The 18,465-nt window shown below is 38.2% G+C and overlaps 1 protein-coding gene across 1 annotated transcript; it reads right to left on the reverse strand.

Moving 5' to 3' along the window:
* Window positions 1–4,623: 4,623 nt before the first annotated feature.
* Window positions 4,624–5,466, reverse strand: LOC149187316 (F-box/kelch-repeat protein At2g44130-like). Its single transcript, XM_089409616.1, has one exon. The coding sequence runs from the start codon at window positions 5,464–5,466 to the stop codon at window positions 4,624–4,626; it is 843 nt and encodes a 280-aa protein (XP_089265742.1).
* Window positions 5,467–18,465: the final 12,999 nt, after the last annotated feature.

Raw genomic sequence — 18,465 nt, forward strand, 5'->3', positions numbered from 1 at the left:
CCTCATCATCTTCATCATGAGACAAACAGTTTTTAACATTCACTGTTTTCTCTATGCTTCCATCCCAAGCTTCGTCCTCAATGAATTGAACATCTCTGCTAACAAAAAACTTCTTCGTAGATGGGATATACAACCTGTAAGCTTTGGATTCCTCACTGTATCCAATGAAAATGTATTTCTCCCCTTTGTTGTCCAACTTCCTTCTTAGCTGATCTAGAATGTGTGCATAGGCCACACATCCAAAAATTTTCATGTGGGTGATTCCTTGCTTTCTCCCACTCCATGCTTCTTCAGGCACTTTGTTCATCACAACTTTTGTAGGACACCTATTCAAAATATATACTGCACAGTTTACAGCTTCAACCCAATAATCATTTGGCAAATGCTTTGCCTTCAACATGCTTCTTGCCGTATCCATAATGGTGTTGTTCTTCCTTTCAGCAACTCCATTTTGCTTTGGGGTGTACCTTGTTGTAAACTGCTTATGTATTCCATTTTCTCTGCAAAAACATAAAAATTCTTTGGAGATATACTCACCTCCTCTGTCAGTTCTCAAAACTTTGATGCGCAGCCCACTCTGATTTTCTACAAGTGCTTTGAAATTTCGGAATTTTTCAAACACTTCCGATTTGTTCTTCAAGAAATAAACCCAAGTCTTTCTTGTAAAATCATCAATAAATGTTAGGAAATACTGGCTGCCTGCTAAAGATGAACTTTGCATCGGTCCACATAAATCTGAGTGGACAATTTCTAAGGGTGCTTTTGCCCTTATGCTTTTCCCGCTTGGAAAACTTTCTCTGTGTTGTTTTCCCAATATGTAGCCTTCACAAAGGCTGTCCAGTTTCTCTATCAACAGTAATCCTCTTACCATTCCTTTTCTTCTCAACAAGTTAAGACCTCCAAAGTTGAGATGTCCAAATCTCAAATGCCACAGCCAATTTTCATCCTTTGGCACACTTTGGAAAGCCTCTTGGGTAACTGCTGCAATTTCTTCTTTATTTTTCAGATCTGCTCTTAGTCTAAGAGGGAACATCCTGTTCCTTGTCATCTTCACTTCAGCAATGCATCTTTTGCTGGGTGCTATATCCATGATGGTGCATACATCATTCTCAAAGAAAACATTGTACCCCTTATGGACAAGCTGTCCAATACTCAAGAGGTTACATCTCATTCCAGGGACATAGTAGACATCTGCTATGGTTTTCCTTTCACCTTGCTTTGTAAATATTTTAACTTCTCCTTTACCCATAACAGAAATTTTGCTATCAGTCCCAAGTGTGACTTGTGACTTCACACTTTGATCTAAAGCAGAAAACAGGGCTAAGTTCCCTGTCATATGGTTGCTACAACCGGAATCTAGAAACCATATATCTTCACTATTTGTTTCAGCCATATTACAAGCTAACAACACATTATCTTGGCTGACATTTTCTCTAGTAATATTTGCATTTGATCTATTACTCACATCATGCTGCTTTTTCCTACATTCACTGGCATAATGCCCATATTTTTTACAGTAATAACATTGGACATTGGATTTTTCATACCTTTGTCCTTGAGCATGATGTTGTCCTCCTTGTTGGCTGCTGCCTTGGCCTTGGTTCTGATTTGGATTGCTACCTCTTCCTTGAGCATTTTCTGGACTGTTTCTTCCACCTCTGTTCTGGCTTCTGCCTCTTCCTCTCTTGTTTCCTCTGCCTTGACCTCTTCCTCTTCCAAAGGACATCTGGGTCTTGAAGGCTTGCTCTAGAGATGAGTTTTCATTTCTACTCAACCTCTGCTCATGTGTTATCAGTGATGCATGAAGCTCATCAACTGAGAAATTTGTGAGATCCTTTGTCTCTTCTATGGTGGTGACAATCACATGGAACCTTGAGGGTAGGCACCTCAATAGTTTCTCCACAATCCTCCTCTCTTCAAGTATCTCTCCATGAGATCTTATTTGTGTGACCAAGCCAATTACATGAGTGAAGAATGAGTCAATATTGTCTGACTCCTTCATGTTCAGATTCTCAAAATCTTTTCTCAGCAATTGTAGTTTTGTTGTCTTCACTTTCTCCATTCCTTGATAGGCTGTTTTAAGAGTTTTCCATGCTTCTTTGGATGTCTTAGCTGCTGCTAACCTTGGAAACACGCTTCCATGCACTGCCTGATACAAGAAGAAGAGGGTTTTTGAGTCCTTCTTCTTGCAGCTCTTTAACAGATCCTTCTCTCCTTGAGTTAATGCATTAAACTCATTTTCATCTGCTGGTTGTTCAAAACCATCCTCAACTATTTCCCATAAGTCTTGGGAAGCAAACAAGGCTTTCATTGTTATTGCCCAATAGTCATAGTTTTTGCCATCAAATAGTGGGAGCTGCATACCCATGTTATTGCTGGTGCTGGTGCCAGCCATTCTTGCACTCTTAACTATGCTTCAAATACTTCACTTGGATTCTTTTGCCTGAGTCTTCACACTACTGGAGAAGTTGCTGCAGTAAAAATCCTTCCTTCAACTTCTTTGAACCCTTCAAAGAGCCTGTATTAGCTCTGATACCACTGTTGGAGATTTTTCTGTCAAAATCCCAAAAACACACAAATAAAACTCAACACAGAGGCAATGCTCTGTTTCTCTCCAGGATCTTCACACAGCGGAAGGCTAAAAATTATTTATTAGAACAGAGCATTACATCCACAAACAAGGATCTGTATTCATTAAAATGAAAAGCCTGATACAAAATTCATCCTCTTCTGCTTAGAGGGATTCACCAAAAGAAAACATAGTGCTACTCTATTCATTCAGTTCCGAGTACATTCTACGCTGCTGCGTATTGCGAAAAACATTCATACACTTGCGCTGCTGCGCTTCTACAAAACATTCATACACACACTCACTCTGTCTACCAACAGACTACTACACTCTACAATGCACTCACCCAAACTTACATACAAAATCTGAATAGTTTTTAATGAACAAAAATGGAGTCCCATGCTGTCAACTTCTCGAGGTCATCCTTCTTGTCCTCGACTGAGTAGCTGAAAATTCAATATGCAGGGGCTTGAACGCAACTTGCTTCCTTCTCGCCCATTTTGAAAATTGAAAGCAGTTGCCTACCGCGCTGTACTGTTCCATGCTTACTTTAACTGCCTCCGTGCCAATTCTCTGTTTCTCCTTATATTTTAAAATATATGAGCAGCACTTCTAAACTCATAAAATTTCCGTTTGACGGACTTCAAATGTTAAACCAATATGCTTCGGGAACCCATCGGGTCCGAGCTTTATCACATGGCGCTTATATAAAAATGGTTGTGTACCCATGGTTTCCCCGATTGCGATATGCGGATCGCACTATGTGCCGATACCTCCGATTATATATATATATATGTCTGAAATACATTAAAAATGCCCTGAGCGCGGACTTGGAAATTTATCAAAAACCATTTATAACGCTGTCGGTTCCGCTCCATCTCATCGCAACATAACTCATGTTAAAGCCTGTCATATTGAAAATGTCGATAGCGATACGCCGATGCGATATCGGCAATCGCTCATCGCAACTTTTAAATGCATCTTTCTAAGTCCTCCACTACGACTTCGCCGATGCGATATCGGCGATCGCTCATCGGCGATGTTTCATATCGCTGCCGCTGCCTGCCTCCGATACTCCAACCCGCCGATATGCCAACTTGCCGATACGACGATGCGATCTAGACCGTTGATCGGCCAGATCCAACGGCTGAGATTTAAGCGGATCCTTAAGCCTGCAATTTGATTTTTGGAATGTTTTTGCCTCCCAATCCTTGGTGAAGCGCACGGTTATTGTCTTCATGCTACTGCATGGCTCAACTGCATCGCAGTTGAAATTATATTTTCAACAACATGGTGGACCATGACATAAATATAAACTACCGAAACTACGAATGGAATATAGAAACTACTGAATATATCACTACAGGACAGGATGGTGATATCATATTTCATAAATTGGAAGTTTAAGTAATAGGATTTCATAAAGTGTGTATATAATTTTGGTGAAGTGAAATTGAAAAATGAAAGCGGAAAAGAGAGGTGTTTCAACTTCGTACTCTGGAATGCCATGAAATATTTGAAATTATTAATAATCAGTCAACATTATTAAGTCTGTGAAATCTTAATTTCAAATGCCATAAAACTCTACAATTTTAAAAACCAAGTAACATTGATCAATAGTATCCACATGCAATAGAATGTCCAACTACGTCCAAGAATATCACATCATTTTCTGATGCAGGAACACTCTGAAACATATTACCAGATTACAGGAATGTAAAATCTCTTACTGTGTTCAACGCGCAATATGGTAATTATCACGATTATTTAACTTTAAATCTCAAAAGTAACGGCGGACTAAATACACTGAACATACTCCTCATGAGATTTTTCTGGTTTCTCAATGGCAGTCAACATTTCAGTGGTTTCTGCTGGAGCAATTGCTGCACTTGTCGTAGGCGGAGGTTCAAACAGATAGCAAACCTCGTCATTACTCTCAGCATAACCGCAAACAAAAATCTTGTCACGCCACGCTACACAACATGTCATCCTTGTAAGGGTTTCTGGAAGAGAACCTACTGCCCTCCAAACGTTTTCATCGGAGTGATATTTCATCACTCCTTGCTGCTTCTGGAACGAGTACAAGCGCCTAGAAGAAGCAGCAACCACACAAGACTGTGGGCCTTTCCCTTCCCCGATAGTCCACCTATTCTCCAGCGTTGTCCATGCCCCTGTTTCTGGATCATAAACTTCCGTCTCCACTTGAATCGATCACGCGACTCACAAGTATAACCGCTAATAACGAAAAATTTGCTGTCGATGAAAGCACCATAGTATTCTTCGCGTTCCTCACCCATCTCAGGAATAATCTTCCATTCGTCTTCAAACACATTGTAAACCGCTGCGGATCGCAGGAAATCTTCGTAGTCATCGTGTCCACCTGCAACATAAAGGAGTCCCTCAGGTGATACCGAGAAAGCACCGGAGATTCGAATCTCCGCCATGTCGGCGCCACGGCTCCACTTTCCTGATGAAAAATCGTAGATGAAAACGGTGTTGAGTGCCTCCCCTAGGTGGAGGTCGGACGGATTCCATCCGCCCATCAAAACCAGCTTTCGATTGACACAAACGTAGTCACAGAAGAGTGGCATCCTATTACGAGTGCCGAAGAAATGGGGAAGGGGAGGAAACGTTTCCAGTGTGCCTCGCAGAGGGTCAAAGATAGAAACCACAAATTCTAGATCATCCTCAGGGTAAGCAGGGTATTCCCGGAGTTCCACTAAACATATACACGTCTGCGAAATCCCAAACTTTTTTCTGTCTTCATAGAACTGGGGGTGGTTCACAGCGGCCTTCCAGGTTTTGCACACAGTTCTGAGGTTTTCATGGGAGTCGTAAGGCACTCTCAGCAGACACCGCCGACCTATTTCCCATGGAAGAACAACAAAACCCTCCATAATCAGATACACTACAGGTAGCGAAATACGGTTATAAGCCAATGCTTACGTTCCAAGACCAAAGACTCACGTACAAGAATTTACACTCTTCTTGCCGCTTAAACACAACCGCTTGATCGAACCCAAAAGATAGCCACAGCGGAGAAAGTGAGTGAGATCGAAATAAATATGAAGGAAAACTCAAGTGATAACAGATCAGCATTCCTATCTTAAAGGAAGGAGCTAGAGGGAAAAATCAGTCGCTAACAGATGACACGTCATCACATAAATGCGCCGCCACCGTCAACTAATAAAAAACGGACCGATTAGCTTGCCATTGTCGTGTAGTGTTTCACAATTTCTGCAACGGAAACCCTAATGCCATGGTGAACAAATCATCGATTGGTTTCTCGTCCGATTGGAAAAAGATCCAGCGATAAATAACTTTACCATGGGCACTACATACCGGTGAGCTAGAAGTAGCTCGCTGGAGTATCTAAAATTTGAAGATAATGTTAATTTATGGTAAAAAATGAAATTTAATATGACTATCTATACAATTTATTAATAATTCAATTAAAAAATGTCTGGATGATTATGAAGGGAGCAGAGAAGAGAAAGTTATTTTACATTAGTTCATTATAATGGGTACGGTATAAAAAGTTTATTTTTATTTTTGTTTTATAGTTATTTTTAATAATAAAATTTTTATTTATTTATGGGAACTATAAATTTATTTAAGAGTTGAATATAATAATAAATCAATAATCTATTAAAAATTAGAAAAGAAATTTTAATTGATTATTAATGTGGTTAATGGATGAGAATATTTAACATATCAATTCTTTTTTAAAGATAATATTAATTTATTGTAAGTAAAAATAATATATGAATATATATAGAAATTATTAAGAAAGCTCTAAATTGGGGAGTCAAATAGAGGGACTATTATAATAGATGGATTATTATATATTAGTTTATATATTTTTTTAAATATAAAACTAGATAAGGGTTGATTATGACTAATAGCCAAAATAATCTTGAAAAGGGAAAGGAAAAAAATAATTAAATATTTTTTGTGAGTGTTACTCTTCCAATTTTTTTCTCGATGTTGCACCAGTCAATCATAACTCGGAGCTTGCTTTTCCATAATTTGTTATCGATGTGCTCAGCAAGTAACACACAACTTAACTAATATGTTTCATACTATGGGAAAATCCTCAAAATTTTTACAATGGAAGCTAAAGTACGTCTTAGTTAATCTTAGTGAAATATAATTTGTTTTTTTATTAGTAGAGCTAGGAATTAAAAGTTTAAGGGATTCCCTTCAATTTTGAAATTGAAGTTATATTCACATAGGCAATAGCTTCCATATCTTTTGGATATTTAATTTCTCTTGATTTGAAATCTACTGTTTCCCGTTTGATGATATAAATAAAAGTAACGAGAATTTACATTTTAAGCCCTAGATATCTTTTCTCGCAAGTTATTCATTTGACAAACAAATAAAGGTTATTATCTTTTAAGAATTAGATATCTTTTCTCACAGGTTTTAGCACTAGATATATTTTTTCGCAGCTTATTTTTTTTTTTCGCAGATTAATGACCATGACATAAAAATAAAACCAAGAGAATGATAAAAATTGAATATAGAAACTACTGCATCTCACTACAAGATAGGATGGTGATAGTATATTAGATAAAGTGGAAGTTTAAATAGTCTGGTTTGATTCTAGAAATAACCTCAGGTAGACCCTTCCATTCATCTTCATACACATTGTAGACAACTGCAGATCGCATGAAATCATCATGTCCACCTGCAACTTAAAGGAATCTGGACAGAGCAATGGATATTTGAATCTCCGGTGACACAGACAAAGCACCGGAGATTCGAACCTCTAGCATTTCTGTGCCACGAATCCACTTTCTACACAGAAAAACAATGTAGTGCCTCAGCTAGGTGGAGATCGGACGCCCGTGAAAACCAGCTTTCAATTGATAGAAGAGTGGAATCCCATTGTGAGTGCAGGGGAAATGGGGAAGGGGAGGAAGCGTTTCACAGGTGCCTCACAGAGGGTCACACACAGAAACCACAAATTCTAGAACATCATCTAGGAGAATAATCAATATTTATGCTCCAAGGCTGAGTGAATATGAAGTTGGAAGATATAGACTATTTGAAAGACCTGCAAAGCCAAGCACAAGACGAATATGTTTGTAATGAACTGAATACCACAACAGTCAGTGTTGGAAAGGCAGAGGAGCCAAAACACAAATTCACGCACAACTCACACGAGTTGTGGCTCTTCTATTGATCCTGCAAAACTTGATAATTACAACGAACCCGGTGAAGGGTATTTAAACCTTTTCGACTAGAGACTCACATAAAATATCTTAACATGCAACCAAACAGTAAAATTCGTCTATCACTTAACTCGACTTGACTCAACGCTCAACCCTCAACCCTCAACACTTAGTTAACTGACTCTCTAATTTTAGGCAACTCCTCATGCGGGATTAATTAGCTTATTTTAACACTCCCCCTTAACTACGACCGCTAAACTAAGATTGAATCATAACAACTCAGACATGCATGCAGGTCTATGTCTTAGCTAGGCTTACAACACCCAAGTTTCTTCTATGAAACTCAAACACATCTTTCGCTAATGACTTAGTAAATATATCAGCCAATTGATCACTAGATTTACAAGGCTTCAAGTGAACTTTTCAATTGCTCACAAGTTCTCTAATAAGGTGATATTTAGTATCAATATGCTTGCTCTTATGATGAAGCACGCTATTCTTGGATAGTGCAATCCGTTAGGTGTTGCCACAATATATTGTTGTTGATCCTTGTTGTTTCTGCTTGAGTCCATCGAATACTCTTCTTAACAACACTGCATGACATGCTATTGATGTTGTTGCTACATATTCTGCTTCTAATTACGAAAGTTTCACAATGGGTTTCTTCTTAGATGCCCATGAAACCACACCTGAACCAAGATGTAACACAAAACTAGAATTTCTCTTCCCATCAACCAAAATTTCGGCAAAATCACTATCTATGTTTCCAATCAAATCCTTATTTTTTGTGCTTGCATACATTATGCCACAATCTCTAGTTCCTGCTATGTATCTCATAATTCTTTTTCCTGCACTCCAATGTGTGTCTTTTGGTGTCTCCATAAATATGGAAATCAAACTCACTCCTTGCATGATATCTAGTCTTGTAGCTGTGAGATACATGAGGTTGTCAACCAATCTTATGAATAGAGTTGGATTGACATATGATCCTTCATCATCCTTTCTTAACTTTTTACCTGTTGCAACTGGTGTAGGGACAGGTTTGCAATTTTCCATCCTGAATCTTTTCAACAAATCTTTGGCATATTTATTTTCACAAATAAAAATTCTTTTTTCAGATTGCTCAACTTCTATGCCAAGAAAATATTTGATGATGCCAAGATCTGTCATCTAAAATTCTTTCATCATGGATGCTTTAAATTCATCTAACTCAAAATCACCTGTAAAAATCATCTCATCAACATATAAGCAAACAATCAAAATCTACCCATGCTTATTTACCTTTATGTACAAGGTAAGCTCAATGTTTCTTCTGCAAAATCCATTCTTAATCATGTAGTTGTCAATTATGCTATACCAAGCTCTAATCGCTTGCTTGAGTCCATAAAGCGATTTCTTCAACCCGTAAACGTTATCTTCATTACCTTCAACTTCATAACCTGGAGGTTGCTGCACATAAATTTCTTCTTCTAGAATTCCATTCAACAAGGCTGATTTCACATCCATCTGATATAATTTCCACTTGTTCTAGGCTGTTGTAGCTAGAATTTCTCTTATAGTATCCAATCTGGCTACCCGAGTAAATGTTTCTCCAAAATATATTCCCGGTTGTGCGAGAATCCTTTTGCTACAAGTCTAGCTTTAAATCTATCAATTTCACCTTTCTCATTCAACTTTGTCTTGTACACCCACTTTACACCAATGAGATTTTTGTCCTTTGGTAAATCAACCAAATCCCATGTATCATTCTTTTCAATAGCTTCAATTTCTTCATTCGTGGCTTGCACCCAATTTTCATCTCTCATTGCTTATTCAAACAAAGAAGGTTGGAATGATAACAATGCAAAATTTCAACTAACATCCAAATCATCATAAATATCTTTCAGACTTCTCATATTTCTCTTACCATTGCTTGATTCATCACCTAATTGATTGTTTGGAGAGTCTCAATCTATTGATATGCTTGAAGAGCCATGTTGCTCTAAAAATCTTGGAGTCCTTGTTGGTGTGTCTCTGTTTGTTGTCTTCACCTGTGATTCTTGCTACTCCTTTTCGGCTACATAATCTTCTTCCATCAATGGCACTTGTGCATGAATTGTTTTGTCTATAGTTCCATTCCATGACTCTTGTTCTTTGAACACAACATCTCTATTAATTATGGTCTTCTTTGTGACAGAGATACAATTTGTAAGATGTTGATTGCTCACTATAACCAGTAAATATGCATTTTTCACTTTTGTCATCTAATTTGCCACTTCGCTCCTTAGGCACATGTGAATTAGATACACATCCAAACACTCAGAGATGAGATACGATGCAAGATATACCTGACTATTCTTTTTATGGTACTCTTTTCATGACACTCTTTGTACGAGATATGTTGATCACATCAATAGCACATGCAATTGTTTATGTCAAATACTCATTAGACAAGTTTCTCCCTTTCAACATGCTTCTTACCATGTTCATAATTGTCCTGTTCATTCTCTCTGCTACACAATTCTGTTGCAATGTGTATCTGGTTGTAAACTGTCTTTTGATTCCATGTTGTTTGCACTAATCATGGAATGCCTTTGAACCATATTCTCCACCACGATATGACCTTTATACCTTGATTTGTTGATCACTTTGGTTCTCTGCTAAGGCTTTGAATTCTTTGAAGTTTGCAAAAGTTTCAGACTTTTTCTTCAAGAAGTAAACCCAACTCTTTCTTCTATAGTCATCAATGAAAGTGAGGAAGTAACTACTGCCACCAATCGACTGTTTCCTTATAGGTCCACAGAAGTCTGTATGCATGCTCAAGAGGTTTCTTTTCTCGATATGCAAATCCCTTTGGAAAAATTTCACGGTGTTGTTTTCCCGAGATGAAACACTCACAAGTACTAGTAGGTTCTTTGATGGAGGGTAATCCTTTGACCGTCTGTTTCTTCTATGACAATCTTAAACCAGAAAAGTGCAAGTGTCCAAATCGAAAGTTCCATAACCAATATTCATTCAAACATGCAACTATAAAAGAACTAACCTGATCACTGTAATTCATAATTAGAGGAAAGAGTATGTTCCTTGTCATATGCACCTTCACTATCAGTTGCTTGCTTGGAGGCTTGTCATATGTAACACATTATCGACCTTGAAAGATAACTATGTATCCTTTATGTGTCAATTGACCAACACTTATCAAATTATGTTTGAGACTAGGAACATAATATACCTCTAAGATTGTCTTCGGCTCCCCTTGCTTGGTCAGAATGTTGACCACTCCTTTTCTATCTACATCCACAGTCTTGTGAGTCCCCAGATTTACCTCTATTTTCACTGATTGATCCAAATTTGCAACCAAATTATTGTTGCATTTCATGTGGTTACTACAACCACTGTCAATAGACACACATTATCATAAGGTTCATGGATGGTATGTCAATCTGGGAACATGGAGTTAGTACTCTCTGTAGTGGCATTAGCTCTTTGGTTCCCTTGATTAGCTATCTTCTTCCTGCAATCACGGGTATAGTGACCAAATTTATTGCAATAATAACATTTCACCTTTGATTTTTCAAATCTTTGATTATTGCTGAAGTTTATGCAGTTGCTTCCACTTTCATGTTCATGCTCTTCTCGGCCATCTCTCTGACGACCATATCTTCTGCCTCATCCTCTGCCTATCGATCTACTTCTGCCTCGACCTCTGTCTCTTGAAATAGAAACCTGAATTTTGAAAGCGATTTCTAAAATGGAATCTTTATTTTTGTCTATGCTTGCCTCATGTGATACAAGTGATCCCATCAAATTTTAATGATGCCAAGTCCTTCGCTTATTCTAAGGTTGCTACCACAACATCAGATTTGGTAGACAAAGATATGGGGACATGATATAATAAATATTTAGGAAAAACAATAACTATCTTGGTTGGTTTTGAAAAATAGATTTATAATCTTTAGGTATTTTCTCATCACCTAATTTAATATATAATTTTTTTATTTTAAAAAATTATTATAAAAATAAAATATTTTTTTTATGTTTTCTATTACTGAATTTTATACTCATTTCAAAAGTTGAGATTGTTTAACTTTATATACTCATATTTTCAAAAGTTGAAATGGTTTTAATCTATATAGTCACTTGAAAACGTTGAGATTTTTTAAATTCATATAATAATGGATAAAGTTAAAATTTAAGTAATATAATCTCAACATTGTTGGAAGTGATAAATATTTAACATTTTTGGACTCACGTACTAGAATCAAAATCTTCTTACCTGGAACGGTTAAACCCAACTGCTTGCTTGATGCTGAGCTCGCCTAGATCGAACCCAACAGATAGTCACATCGGAGAGATGTTGAGTGAAGTGAGATAGATTGAAATAAATATGAAGGAAAACTCAAGTCAAAACAGATAAACATTCCTATCTTAGCCGAAGAAATTAGATGTCAATAACAAAGCTCTCATAATCGCATAAATGAGGCGGCGCCCTTAGCTAATGAAAAACATACCATTGGGTTGTGATTGTTCTGCAGTGTTTTTCAATTTGTGCAAGGTAAACCCTAATGGCATGGTGAACAAATAATCGATTGGTTTCTTGTGCGGTTGGTTCCTTGTGTTGTGGGTAGGATTCGAGAAAGATCCTACAATAAATAACTTAAATATGGGCACTACACATTGGTGAGCCAATGGTTACTTGCTAGAGAATTAGTAACTATTTAGTGTACGCACTTGTAGTAGCTATTGAGTAAAACATATTTTGAGAAATAAATTTATAACAAACTTGATTCTGTAAAAATATATAAAAAGTAAATATATATTTTCATTTTATTCACTATGCAATTTTTTTTTAAATTGTTATCAAATTTATACACTTTTTTACTACCTAAATTTGTTAACTAAATATATTTTTTATAAATGGATTTTTTAATCATTTCAGATTGTTTGATTTCATATAATGATCGTAAATTTTAAAATTTCAATAACATAATCTCAATAATTTTGACTTCAATGAAAATTATATTTGGAGAATGGTAAGGTTAATATTAACAACCTATCAACATGATGTATATATTAAGAAATGTAGTTTAGGTAGTCCTATGTAATGGCTTATTATTCTCAAGAATATTGGATTGCAAATTTCATATGAATGATAGCATGGTCAACATGACAAGCATATTTGTAACAAGAAAATCTACTTCCCAAGAACATTGGAATGTGTGAAAATTGAATAAGGGAGATAGCAAGGTCAACACTACCAATCAAACACCTTTTCAAGTTATTCTCAAGAACATTGGAATGTGTGCAACTAAATATGGAGGCTAGCATGGTTAACATCACTAGGCAAACATCTTTTTTGACAATGAAATAAGATTTTGTTATTTTCAAGAACATTGGAATGTGTGCAAACTCAATATGGATAATATCAAGGTCAATAAAATTACTGACAATGAAATTGAGGTGCATTGTTGTAGTGAACATTGGAATGGTTGAAAATTCAATATGGAGGATAACCCCTTCAAAACCACCATTAATCTAATAAATAAGTAAGACATGCATGGCATAATCTCAAAAAAATTGGAATAAGTGAAAACTCAATATGGAGGATAGCAAAGTCAACACCACCAAGTAAACACCCTTTTTTCGAATTGAAATCCACATGAGTAAGAAACACATGCATGGCACCATTTCAAAAAATTTGGAGCAGTTGTGAACTCAATATGGAATATAGAAAGGTCAACATCAACAAGTATATTTTCTATTAAATGTATGCAAACACAATCTCAAAAACTCTACGATAGATACAAACTCAATATGGAGGATATCAAGGTCAATGCCACTAAGAAAGCACCTTTTACAAGAATGAAATAGATAGAAGTAAGCAATATATGCATGTCACAATCTCAACAATTTTGAAATGGATACAAACTCAATATAGAGGATAGCAAGCTTCCCTTCCAAAAAATTCTAGCAATATTGCGAAAATCTCCTCATAGGTTCAAACAAGTAATGAAAACCAACAAGCAAATAATTGTCCCAATGATAAGATCAAAAATAACAAAAATATGTTTTATCAAGCTATGAGAAGGGAGCTATATAAATAAGGTCAACATCAACATGAGGCATACCTTTCCATTATGGAAATTTGTTATAGAACTAAACACAATATTGATTATGTGAATTTATCAAGGTATAATCTTATATGCAGAGTTTACACTCATCTATATATTGATGTTGTGTATTTCTTTTAGATGAGGAACTTGCAACCTCCTTAGATATCTTGGGATATATGCAATAACCAACAAACCACATCTATCATAAACTCATAGTTCATCCTCGGACCGACACATCTAGAGACCATTGGAAATGGGATGTTAGTATCCAATGAGATGCATATCCTTTAAGTCTTACTCTAACGGGCCATGTCACGAGAGACTTGAACCCAAGTGGATGAGATGGAAAACCAAACCACCATTTCAACCACTTGAACTAAGAAGTTCCATTATCAAATTAATGTTGTGTATTTCAAGGTCATGACACGTATTAATTCAATGAAATGTAATACATAACATGTAAGCATACTTGATCCGGATTTAAACAGGAACGCAAAAAATTATAGATATGACTATAAATATAGAGATGCAATAGAAATAACACTTCATTTCATTGATGTAAAGTACTGAAATATGCTTACAAACAAAAATGGAAATAAACTAGCTTGGACAATGGTAGCTTGTCTCTGAGAAGAGATGTGGTGGCTACATGCCTCTAAACTACGTTACAATGAGGCTCAAGGGCCTTTTTATTATTGAACAATAAGAGAAAACCCTAAACAACCAAAACCCTAACCCAAGGAGATGTAACACCAATAGTTTATGGGCTCCGTTGGGGTGAGTTGTACAACCAACTTCCTGGGGTTGCAACTTCATCATATTATCTCTGTTTGACACACATGATAACCCATTGGAAAGATCTCTCCGATGACTACGACGAAAAAGATAAGTTTACACACAAAATCGTTGGCAATAGATTGCCAAAAAAATGTTGTTTAGGGTCTCAAAATGGTTTCGGAAGTTTAGGACACGAAAAGTTGCTAAAAATAGTAAACTATGCTACAATTAAGGAAACTGAAAAACTAAAAGAAACAATGGTGGGGGTCCAAGTGGAATTGGCTGGTGGCCACCAATATCCACCTAGATCATTCCTCCCCCCTTAGGAAGTAATGGTCCACATTGCGTTGAGTTCCTCCATGAGATGATGAAACTTTTGCTGAACCTGGTCCTTGGTGAGCCACTTGCCCTGGTGAAGGAGTTGGCCTACTTTGACAACTCGATACAGTTGGATCTTCTACTAGCGAGTGTTCTTGATTTGCGTGTTGATGATCTAATCAGTTGTGGCTTGCTCCATGCAATCTGGATTTAATTCTGCAAGTGTGAGTTGTTCTGCAATGTCTGATGTGTCCAGCAATGGTGGGGAGTATGGTCGAAGGTGGTCCACATTTAACACTGGGTGTAGGCCAAGGAATGGTGGAATGCTAAGCTCAAATGCATTGTGGCCCACAGCCTTGGTAATGGTGTAAGGACCATATTTTAGTGGTCCAAGTTTATGATAGGGTTCGGTAAGGCATTCCTTCTGCAAATGAAACTAGACTTTGTCGCCCACCCAAAACTTGTGTGGCACCCGATGTTGATCATGTCGCTACTTGTACTTGGCATTTGATTTCTCCAGATTGCCATGGACTTGCTGGCAGATATGTTTGATGTGCTCAATGAAGTTGTTTGCCTTATCAGTTTTAGACTGGACATGAGCCGAATCTGCCTCAGTAACTGCACATGGCATGGCAACATCAATGGGATATAGTGGCTGGAATCTCAAGCCCACCTGAAGACGGTTGTGGCCAGTCGAGCTGTGGAGAGCTCGATTATAGCTGTGTTGAACATAGAGGAGGCTCTCATCCCATGTGTGTGGATGCTTCGAGTTGAACATGCATAGAATGTGTACAATCATCCTATTGACGACCTTTGTCTGGCCATTAGTTTTGGGATGGAAAGCTGTGGACTTAGTGAGTTTGGTGTCCAGCATCAACCAGAGACTAGACCAAAATGTACTGAGGAACCTCCTGTCTCGATCTGAGATGATAGACTATGGGATCCCAAAGTGTATGCACACTCGTTCAAAGAAAAGTTCAGCAGTGGCTTTTATTGTGATATTCTTCTTACAGGCCGCCATAACGGTCATCTTCGAGAATCAGTCGACGACCAAAAAAACACAGTTGTTTCCATGATTAGTAGGAGGAAGGCTCGACATGTAATCCATGGAGATGGATTCCCAAGGTCGACTAGGGGTAGGCATTGGAGTATAAAGGCCTTGCTTCTTGATGGTCGATTTGGCAATGGCGCGATTAGTGCAAGATATGATGTACTTCCCGACATCCTATCGAAGATTCAGCCAATAGAAATAATTTTGCAATACTGCCACCATTTTCTCGACCCCAAAATGCCTAGTAGCTAAACTATAGTGCGCTTCCCAAATCATCTTGGCCCGCTCCCTTGAAGGAACACAAAGGTCACCCAAGTGGCATAACAGAGAATCTTGGAGGTGAAAATCTGGAACATGCTGACCCTCCAAGAGTGTCTGGTATGTGTGGCTGAATTCTGGGTCGCTTTTGTAGAGAAGTGGCTAATTAGAAGTCTCGTGCCCACAAGAGTTGAGCACGGTGGTTAATGCCATGATCGATGGTTAACGCCATGATCGATGGTTAACTGAGGCAATCTGCAACATTATTGGTGCTGCCCTTCTTATACTTGATATTCAAATGGAATTTTTGCAGGTATGTGGACCACTTCTGATGGTGATCATTCTGCAACTTCCCTTGCACCTGTATGAACTACAGGGACCAGTGGTCTATGTGGATGACTGTTTCCTTCCCCAAAATGTAATGCTTCCATTATCGGCAAGCCTTCACAATGGAATACATCTCTTTGTCATAAGCGGGATACTTCTGGACTGTGTCTAAAAGTGTCTCACTGTGATATGCCACTGAATGCTCGTGTTGAGTAAGGACTGCCCCAATAGCATAGTCTGGGGCATCTGTCTCGATCTCAAATGGTTGTTGCAATTTTGGTAATGCAAGCACTGGTGCCGAGCAGAGGCGATGTTTCAACTCTGTGAATTCCTTCATTTGAGATTCAGACCAAAAGAATTTTGCTTTCGCTCCTTCCCTAGTGACTTGACTCAAGGGCCAAGTGATATGAGATAATCCCAACACGAACCTGTGGTAGAAATTGGCAAGACCCAGAAAGTTGCGGAGCTCTATCAGAGTGGTTCGAGTTGGCTAATCCCGAATAACTTGGATCTTCGCTGGATCCACATGCACCCCTCATTCATCAATAATGTATCCCATATACTGAACTTGGGTGATGCCAAAAGTACATTTCTCCAAATTAGCACATAGCTTGTGTTGTCGCAGTGTTTGGAGAACCTGTCGGATGTGATGGATGTGATCTTCCCAACTCTGGCTAAAGATCAGGATGTCATCTAAGTATACCACTACTAAAGAGTTGGTGAATGGATGCAAGATGTCATCCATCAACCTCATGAAGGTTGCAGGAGTATTCGTCAACTCCAAATGCATAACCAACCATTCGAAAAGGCCCTCCTTGGCTATGAATGTAGTCTTCCACACATCGAAGGGTTAGATTGGTACCTAGTGATATCCTGACTTCAAGTTGATCTTGCTAAAATATTTTTCCCCCTTCAATTGGTCCAGAAGGTCATCAATTTGTGGGATCGGGTACCTATTCTAGAAAATGATCTCAGTCAGTGCCCGATAGTCAATACAGAGTCTCCAAGTCCCATCCTTCTTTTGTACCAACACGATCGGGCTCCCACAGGGCGATGAACTCGGTCGGATGTGAACTTTCTGCAGCAGTTCCTGAATGTGCCTCTTTATTTCTTCATTCTCTAGAACAGAGTGCCAATAGATTGGTCCATGGGGCAGTGGTGCAGTTGGGGCCAGATCAATGGAGTGATTGACCTGACAATGCAGAGGCATCCCTACAGGGGAGGTGAAGATGTCTTCGTACTCCTCCATGACCTTGCTCATCTATTGTTGTCATGTAGAGGGGCCCTATTTGGAGGTCGTGAGCATCGTCTTCTTCTTTCCTTGAGGGCGTATCATCAAGAAAACAAATTTCCCAGTTTTGGAAATGAGCTAACTGCATTTTTTTGCAGTAACCAAAGAGATGATGGCAGGTGGTGCTACCTCGATATCCTATACAACTTATTTACCAAAGTAACAATAATAGCATGATGACTTGACTCATACACAAAATTTCACTTCCACAAGTATGGTTGACCTAATAATACACCACAAACATCAAGGGGAGCAACGTCACATAATACCTCATCTGTGAAGGGCTTGATGTTTTATGGAAGGCAACACTGCTAGCTCACGCGAGGATCCCATCCTTTGTGAAGCCAATGGATGGTGTACAGTTGTGGATGTGCTGTGGTCAGTAAGCCCAGCCACTTCATGACCTCTGCCGAGATGAGGTTCTTTTGGCTCCCCGCTGTCAACAATGAACTCTAGCAGGGAACCCTTTACCCACATCTGGGAGTGCAAGAGGTGCTCCTCCTATGGATCTTTGGGTTCCTCCTTTTGGATCTTCATGGTGGCAATGGTGGCATTGGGCTCCGCATTGATAATCCACTTCCCTTTGTCATTCCCCTTGTCGG

This window comes from Pinus tabuliformis, chromosome 3_1 (assembly GCF_031772625.1).
Source record: "Pinus tabuliformis cultivar Carrire ecotype Pingquan chromosome 3_1, CPIR1, whole genome shotgun sequence".
Lineage (NCBI taxonomy): Eukaryota > Viridiplantae > Streptophyta > Pinopsida > Pinales > Pinaceae > Pinus > Pinus tabuliformis.